At 40.5% G+C, this 9,199-nt stretch overlaps 1 protein-coding gene across 1 annotated transcript; it reads left to right on the forward strand.

The window, feature by feature from the left end:
- The first annotated feature begins 17 nt into the window (after positions 1-17).
- On the forward strand, positions 18-5,510 carry LOC119728437 (fatty acid hydroxylase domain-containing protein 2-like). The gene is made up of 7 exons (XM_038200677.1): positions 18-105; positions 990-1,074; positions 2,583-2,787; positions 2,982-3,103; positions 3,655-3,860; positions 4,464-4,736; positions 5,316-5,510. The coding sequence occupies exons 2-7, from the start codon at positions 1,018-1,020 to the stop codon at positions 5,461-5,463; spliced, it is 1,011 nt and encodes a 336-aa protein (XP_038056605.1). The 5' UTR covers positions 18-105; positions 990-1,017; the 3' UTR covers positions 5,464-5,510.
- Positions 5,511-9,199: the final 3,689 nt, after the last annotated feature.

Genomic DNA, 9,199 nt, shown 5'->3' on the forward strand with positions numbered 1-9,199 from the left:
CGGCTAGTCGGCCTTGTTAAATTATTTGCGTGGAATTCGTCATACCACGAAGTCATCATAGTACGAAGACCGGACAAGCATTAATGTTTTGTCATCGTCTTGCAGGTAATGCTATTTGATTTATTTCCGTATTTCTTATGTAACTTTACTTTAATAACTTTAGTTTAGATATGCCATTTTCAAGATATATATATCATTACTTTGTTTGATGTAACCGGAACAAATGCAGATGCGCCCAAGTATATTTTCCCTTCGATCGTCTTACAGAAATTGAATAAAATCAGAAAGCAAATTTCCGTTTCCTCAATATAATTGCCCGTTTTAAAACAACTCGTCACATTTGGCCGGGTCACAAGTCGATCAAAGGTTGTAACAGAATCGTTTCCAAATTTCTTATCATTTTGTCACATGCTAACCGGCTACCGTGTACCACGAAGGCAGGGTGACCGTTTTAGCCGATATTCGGCTAACTTTGACAGAATTTTTGTTAAAAAAACGAGTTTGACAGAAAATTTGACAGAATGGATTTTTTTTGGGCAGATTTCTGGCAGAATTCTGCAAAAAATGGTTATTTGACAGAAAAAACAGCAAATTTGAACAAAAAAGTGTACATTTGTTTAAAAAAGCTTCAATCCTTGCAAACAAACCCTTGCATAATGGACAGGTTGGCTGGTCTAGGTGCTGAGGTTCACTGGGAAACGGACTTGATCGTCCGCGTTTTGCCCAATATTTACCAATAATTTCACAACATCTAGACTAGATTGTTTTTGTAATTTGAATCTTAGTTAAGGCAATACTTCCAATCTGCATGTGATGTTTTTATAGTATATTTCGAGTAATTCTGGGGAATTTGGCAGATTTTTTGATAAATCTGACAGATTTTTGATGTGCATTTAGCAGAATTTGGCTCTGACCTTACTGCACGAAGGCTACACTGTACAAAGTGCATAGTTCAGTAGACACAATTCTTTTCCTTTCGTCTTTTCTAGTTAGCGACTCGAGTGTTTTGTTGTCAAAATGGCTACCCACAAAACTGCTGATGCGTACCCGGCTACGGGGATGGAAGTAAACAAGGTATATAGTCTTTATTCAGTCTTTCAGAGATCAAAATAATACATAGGCCTATGCAAGGCCCAATGCGTAATGATTCAATTTGTGCTTCATTTTCAGTTCGAGTACTAGGCCTAAATGCCTATGTGGAATTATGGTCATGCGTATTATATTTAGCGGAAGGTAAAATTAGCGTAGTAAATGTGAGTCATAAGTGACGAAGCTTTGTTGTATACAGGCAAGAATAAGTAAAGCAGGATAATCCCGGCCCAGACCTAGATCGGGCCTGGGCAAAATGCATTTCGCGCATGAGCCTTGGAGCCAGCCTAGAGAGAAGCCTGTACCATACAGGCGCAATTTAGCGAAGAATCTGCGCCGCAGCTGATATTTTTGTTTTACCACCAACGCTTTTTGCAAAAAGGGAATTCATTAAATTCGTGTTCATGTACCCTTAACGAGACATGTAAGTTACACCTTCAGGGGAGATACCGGGCGCGTATTCTTTTCCTAGGAGGGTTAGGGGCAATGTCATGAATAATTCAGTTTTTCCTTTGAATCATTGCAAGACTTAGGTTCTCGTTCTATTTTCCCCTTAATTTAAAATTATCTCAGTGATAAATTTGGAGAAGAAAAATAGCTGATGAAAATGATCAGCGACGACGTGGATTCGAACCAGGGATCTTTGTAAGCTCATCTCGCTATCCACTAGGCTACTGTGTGGTAGCTCGACGACAACCGTTCTTTAAAATGCTTTAATGTATTGTAACAAGTTGAGTAACTAGCAACAATGCTGTTGATGTCATTGTCCGTTCTCATAATTTTCCCATCGAAACTACTGAATTATTCATGACATTGCCCCTAACCCTCCTAGGACTAAAAATTACGCATACCGGGCATTAGGGAGACATTTCAATGTCACAGCTCCTATTGAGCGGCAAAATAGGCTAGCCTCGATTGCTCGTGGTCCAAAACATAAATACAATCCAACACCTTTATAACAAGGTCCTTTGGACTTTACAAAAAAAAACCCGGAACAATTGGGGTTAGGGCCATTAAAGTTGGGGGGGGGGGGAAATTGTGCGTAACCATGTGGGAATGTCTCCCAGTCCCAAGGTACCATTTCCCGTAATAATAATAACTATAATAACCTTCGCCCACAATAACACACAGCTATAGCTATATACAGATTAAAAAAACTAGCGGCTCAGTGATGCGACAACTTGAAACCGTTAACATCGCAACCTGTCTCGCACCATAATTGTACCAGATCGATAGCCGTTTTCCATCTAATTTGCATAAGTTAGGCACAAGACAATATTAAGAGTGAAAATCACTCAAATTTTGGACTGAAATACTGAAAAAGATTACGTTAACACCTGTGAAAACTCGAATGAGAACTCGATCTCATTGCTTGCCAATGATTACTCTAATTAGTGAGTTTTCCGACACTCGAGCAGAGTTAATTTTAACGATAAAGGAAGTTCCCAAAATTCAAGGCAAAATATTATTTTTTTTTCCTTTCGATCTCTCAGGCTCCCGAGAGAGGCAGCATGGCCGGTAGCATCCGAATGCTGGTTGTCATAACAACCAGCATTCTGGTGGTTGTAATTGCCGCCAAAAACTCTCTGACGTGGCTCCTGGACCAGTTTCTCTTGGCGAGTGGATGCTTTTGGACCAGACAGTACGAGGTCATCTACAACCTGTTTGGCGGGAACGAGTTCTTAATCCTTTCATTAGGTTTGAATTTTTCTTTTTGTTTACCATCAACTAGAACGCCCTGTCATTCATACATATTCATAGTGTCCATGGCTTCCACTTACATGCATATTCATAGTGTCCGGCTTTGAGATTGACCAATCAGAAGATGGGAAACCAGAATAGGAAACGTTGATGAGTATAACACTGACAAGTTTTTATTTATACCACGACAGGGACCTTGCTGGTGTCAACTGTGGTGTACTGGACACTCGCCTCCGGATGCTTGTTTGTCGATGCAACAGGGAAGCCATCTTGGATTCACAAATACAAGATACAGCAGGACAAGAACATACCGGTAACAATGATTCTTGCCTTATTTTCACCGATCCAGTAATCACCAATTGATTCGTACATTGAATGTGGATGATTACCATGAATGAACCGATTCATGAAACCCCGCCCTAATGATGTTTTCACCAATCACAGCCTGGCTTAATATCGCCTGCGTGCCAACTCCAACACGCGCATGCGTACACGTGCGCGCGTACGACGCGCGCAACTGGTGGGCGCGATGTCAACTTGGAGCTGACGAGCATACGTGCTGGTTTCCCCACGTACGAGCTCAGTGGGCAGGGCTTATGATCGGCCTTTTACATTGGTTGTTTGGTTGACAGTGGTACATTCGTACTTTTGTAGTTATGAACGTTTCTCTATGCACATTTTGGAGGGACTACTTTGTTTTTACTCAGATCTCACACAAACCAAGCAATGTCTTCACACTGTGTTCGCCATAATCTCCCAAAAAGGCAAAAATGGGTTAATATCATACCACTGAGTGGGACAAACACCAATATTAAAGAACCTAAAGGTAGAATAATTAAACCGCCTGTGATTTTGGGTAAACAGGTGGATCCTGCACTGCTCCGGCAGGCTGTGACCGGGACCCTCTTCAATCAGTTCGCAGTGGGTCTCCCGTTCCTCCTGGTGTGTGCCTGGCTGAGTAGAATGCGCGGATGCAGCGCTTCTACACGCTTGCCTGAATTCCACTCCGTGTTGCTGGAGATGTTGGTGTTTCTGGCGGTGGAGGAGATTGGTTTCTACTATTTACATCGGTAAAAGAGAACATGCTTTCTTTTCTTCATTGAAAAAAAATCCTTGGGAACATTCAATTACAAATGTCATGAGTACATAAGCTTTACCATCCCTTAGCCTACACATCATATCAAGACTATTCTTTTGTTGTTTACAAACATGAAATGTATTCCTTAAAAGACAAATGTACTGAAACTTGGTGCACTTGTAAAAACATCGATGGTTATACTCAATTTGTAGTTTGACTAGCATTATTAATTATATCGTCATTAGATTCACGTTTATCTTGACATTTAAGCGTAACATTTTACGGCACCCATTTCGTTTGATTCTACACTTTCGAGAACGGTAAACGTCCAAAGTTCTGTTGAAAAACTCATTTAGGCTTGGCACGAACAAAATGGTGGTGATATATAAAACAAATGCACATGTGTCAGATGTGCACAAGCAGGCTCTTTCAGTAATGCAACCATACTGCATTTTTATGACTGAAGATTTGCGTGACTTCCATTTTTCAAAGTCACATTGGCAACGCAACCCACACTTCAAAAAGTGTGGTGTTAAAATTTACACCAGTTTTTGCAGTGCCTAATCTCTTTTTGAACATCTGCCCTATTTTTCAGGTTGTTTCATCACAGTTTCTTCTACAAGCGATTCCACAAGCGCCACCATGAGTACACAGCGCCGTTCGCCGTGTCCAACTTCGACGTGCACTGGTTGGAGCACGCGGTGGCGAACCTAGCACCCATGGCCGCCGGTCCGCTGATTGCGGGCTCTCATGTGGCCACTACCTGGTTCTGGCTGACTATTGGTACGTTCTCTAGCCTCCTGGCCCACTCTGGGTATCACCTGCCATTCCTACCGTCGACCGAGGCTCATGACTTTCACCATCTCAAGTAAGTAATTGTTACTTCTAATTTCTGGTAATGAAACCAAGGATTCCTCAAAAATGCCCTAGGCACTGTAGCACACAAGCCTGAAGAAACCTGTCATCATCATCAGAAGACACTGAGAACAACGTACAGTTTTAGAGGTGGGAGGAAAACCCCAAAAGAATATTCTGGGGAAACCCACAGAATCAGGTAGGGACTGAAAGCCAATCCACATGTGGACCAGGGCAGGAATTGAACCCGGGCCGTAGAGGTGAAAGGCGAGGAAATTAACCTTGCCAACCAGTGAAGCTATTTTTTTTTAGAAGTCTATACACCAAAATTAGTTGGTCTCGCTCCGAAATCTGATTTAATAAAAAATTAGATCTTCAAAAGAATTGTGTTCCAATTCTTAGCGGATGATTTCGATGATCTATGCTTGACATCAGGATTAGGACATACATTTCTTCATTTAAAATTATTTGGATAATTTCTACTATTTGTAATAAGAGTGACTATTGAAATAAAATCAAGCCATTCACACATGTACAATTAACAGAGTTTAAGTTTGGAGTTGATTTCAATGTCAGAGAATTTCTGTTTCAGATTCGTGAATAATTTCGGAGCCTTGGGCATTCTGGATCGCCTACACGGCACGGACGCCATCTTCAGACAGTCACAGAACTTCCAACGTGACGTGTTGCTGACTGGATTCACTCCAGCTTCTGAACTGGGTACAGCCAAAGGCAACTAACTTGGAACAAGTTGAACAGTGTAAAATTATGGAAGAGGAGGTACTGCACAGCGTAGCCTTGACCAAGGCTATCAGCTTGTTCCCATATGAGCTTGTTCCCGCTACCGCACACGGTGCGCCCAGCAACACAATGTTGTACTACACCGTTAGCCCCAACGACCCTTGCGTGTGCTTTGTGTGCATGTACGTACGCCCCACACTCACTTCCGCAAACAGCCGTACAGTAAGTCGAGGCAGAAGATAGCCTTGACGCAACCGTGTATGCTGAATATGATAATTAGTTCGCGCTATGGTAAATAGTCTTCTCTCATTGGATAACGGCTGACAAAAATATGAATATTTATTAAATTGCATAATACGACCAAAGGTTTATAAACCAGACGGCCTGTGGTAACAATAATTATTGTAAAACACCCCTTTAAAATCTTAAATAATAGTAGAATAATATTTTTAAAGTTACACATAGTTTGGGTCGAAAATGAAATGAAAAGGATGAAAAATTTGACCTTCAAAAAACGGCAAACGGTACAAAACCGCACGCCGGCAAAAACGATGTCACCATGCACAGAGGCCACCGTGACGTTGGGGCCGTCCACTGTAGGCACCGGCCCGGCTGGCGCCATGCAGTGAGACACGCTGCGCTTTCACGTTCAGCGGCCAAAAAAGCGCTCACACTATTGAGTATGTATCTACCGCTGACTTTTTTTTGGGGGGGGGGGTATCTCTCCTTCAGAAAACTTATTCTGTAAGACTGATTTTAACTTGTATGAACAACTTATAAGTTATATGTCGTATGTACGACTAATATATCGACAGGGTACGACATATTTCGACAGGGTACGACTAATATCATCGACAGGTTACGACATATATGTCGACAGGGTATGACATATCAAACATATGACATAATGTCGACAGGTGCCGGTACGACATATATGTCGTGCATAAGTCGAGTCGACAGGGTACGATATATGTCGCATACGACAAAGTCGTATATATAAGTACGACTTAATATCTCTTGTGTTCAAAATATGAATTGTAACTCGTATGTTCGACTTGTTTGTCGATTATGTCGTACATACAACATATCTTGTGAGAACGACTTGTATCTCGTGCGATTTACATCTACGACTTACATGTCGTATGTATGTCGTAGGTACGACATACGATTCATACGTACGCGTTAAAATACATGTGTCGTACGTATGAGATGTACATGAATGGATGAATGTTGCACATGGTACGAATTCAGGGAGAGTTTTTTTTTCACCATGTACCTGACAGTTTCGTATATTTCCATCTCAAAGTCAATAGCTCGTTTCTTGCACTTAATTCATACGGGTGCTTATTGATACGAGTTAACCTGCATTCGATTAAATGGGTACGATTTGACCTGGGTCCGAGTTGACCTGTTCCCTACATTCGCTGTCAGAATAGCACGGGCAGGTAGCGGCGTGATAATGTACGCTGTTGCACCGACAAAACGTCGGCGGACTGTCTTGAACTGTCCAATTCGCAATACATTGGAAATATATCATTTTGAACAATTGTTCACTCATATAGCGGCATATTTTATTTGTTTGTAATAAAACTGGAGAAATGGTTTAAAATGGGACCAGTAATTTGCGGGTCATGAATATGTATATCGCGGGTCAAAGTTTACGGGCTTTGATTGGATATCGTGTAATATATGCACATCAGACATTTTCGGCCGATTTCGGTCGAAACTATAAAGAAACACATAAGAATTCGCCACGGTTGCGTCAAGGCTATCTTCCGCCTCGACTTGCTGTACGTACGGCTGTTTGCGGAAGTGTGTGTGGGGCGTACGTACATGCACACAAAGCACACGCAAGGGTCGTTGAGGCTAACGGTATAGTACAACTAGTGATTGTGTCGCGGCGCGCGCGGTGTGCGGTAGCGGGAACAAGTTCGTATGGGAACAGCTGATAGCCTTGGTCAAGGCTATGCACAGCGAGGAGTCGTAAAAAAAAGAAATTATACTTAGCTTTGAACCCAATGCAGAAGTTGCGCGTGCCGAGTTTTCACAAATTGATCGTCCTTCTGTTTGTCAATTTTTTTCATTGTTAAATGTACAGTGGAATTCACGTAACAAAGTGCAACCTCGTTCCCATGGATACGATGCCGCACCATGTTGGTTCCCATCATGCCTTGCGTGATCTTAACCTTATTGGTTAAGAATTGGTTAGTGAAGGAATGCGCACGCGCCCATGGGGTCGAGGCTGAACGAAGTGAGATGGGTCGCCTGCCAGATTTCACCTCCAAGTTTGATTTCAACAGCGCATACGTGCATATAAATATAAACTGTAGTATTATTAGGGTAAAACAAAAGAATCCGCTATGTATAGTAAAGTTAGTGCGAAATCGTATTAGTTATCAACGAAATTAACCGGTAAAGATCTTCTAGAAATACTAATGAAGTTTTCAAAAGAGTTTGAAAACACATTTCTGCCTTCTTTTTGACCGCATAAAATATTGCAGAATGCGGAAAGGAAGACCGATTCTCCACACACTTTATGCTTTTATTTAACTGATTTAAATATGAGCAAGATTGTAATTCATCTCGTAGTTAAAAAATAAAGCCGACGCCGTTAACTTCCGATTTGCATGTTGTCAGTTTGTCTTGAGAGTTTAGTAGCTGTTGTGTTTTTTTTTTTGGGGGGGGGAGGGGGGTTAGTTAAAATGAAGGTTCCAACGCTGAAAAAAAAATAGGTTCAATTCAAAATTAGGTCTAATTACAGAGAAATCCTGAATAAATAAGACACCAAAGGTTCTCTACTTTGCAATGGAGTGGTTGGACTTTTTTCTTTTTATGGCGATGGGCTTTAGACTACCTTTATAAGGATTGTAATCTTTTGTGGAAGTGTAAAATACCCAAAAATTCATTTGATAAAATTTCCCAGAAAAGGTAAGTGAATTTTATCAAGTTCTAATTTGATCTGTGTCTTGAACACCATTGTACCTAGGGGAGTTAAATTTTCTCAGTTTTGGAAATTATGGTATTTGTCTGTCGTGTGTTTTTTTTGGTATCGTCAAAGATCTAAGATTCCAGCGGCTTCATTTGTAGACCTTGTAAATCATTGCATAAATAATATACAAAGATTATCAAATTGTTTTTAAACTAAAACTCTGGCCGCTAAGCAAATTTTGTCATGACTACAAAGCAAAACAAAAGTGAACAACTTTTTTGCTGAATGAATTTCATAACATTATTTATTTCACTGCATACTCAGGTGTGGTGTCTAAGGATTCGGCGACTGTACAATTTGATTCCACTAATTTAAAAAACAAATTTTGAAACATGCTAGCCGACAACATATAGAAAGCAGCAAGCAATACTGCAGTAGAAAAAACAACTAAGAAATAACTACGAAAAGCTCAGAAAAATAAGAAAAACGTATAATAAAAAAACTACGAAAAGCTTAGAAAAACTACGAATTAAACTTATAATAAACACTACGAAAGCTTAAAAAAACTACGAATTAAATTTGCAATAAGAAAAATTCTAAAGGCTTAGAAAATGACGAATTAAACTTATAGTAAAAAAACTACGAAAAACTACCTGGCAGGCATGAACCCCCAATTATGGGACAAGCCTGTCTTTAGCCTGTAAAACAGATGAAGCGATTTATCATTCACCATAATTCTTTATCAATGTCCAATATTTCCATTTAACCAGCCAAAAAACTATAATAAGGTGTACATGTACATACAT

The sequence above is a fragment of the Patiria miniata genome, unplaced genomic scaffold (assembly GCF_015706575.1).
Source record: "Patiria miniata isolate m_02_andy unplaced genomic scaffold, ASM1570657v1 HiC_scaffold_20, whole genome shotgun sequence".
NCBI lineage: Eukaryota > Metazoa > Echinodermata > Asteroidea > Valvatida > Asterinidae > Patiria > Patiria miniata.

Bases quoted from the DNA above. Each gene is read 5' to 3' on its own strand.
- LOC119728437 (XM_038200677.1), top strand. From the start codon at position 1,018: ATGGCTACCCACAAAACTGCTGATGCGTACCCGGCTACGGGGATGGAA. The intron at 3,104-3,654 runs GTAACAATGATT...TTGGGTAAACAG, and splicing joins AGCAGGACAAGAACATACCG to GTGGATCCTGCACTGCTCCG. The intron at 4,737-5,315 runs GTAAGTAATTGT...TTTCTGTTTCAG, and splicing joins CATGACTTTCACCATCTCAA to ATTCGTGAATAATTTCGGAG.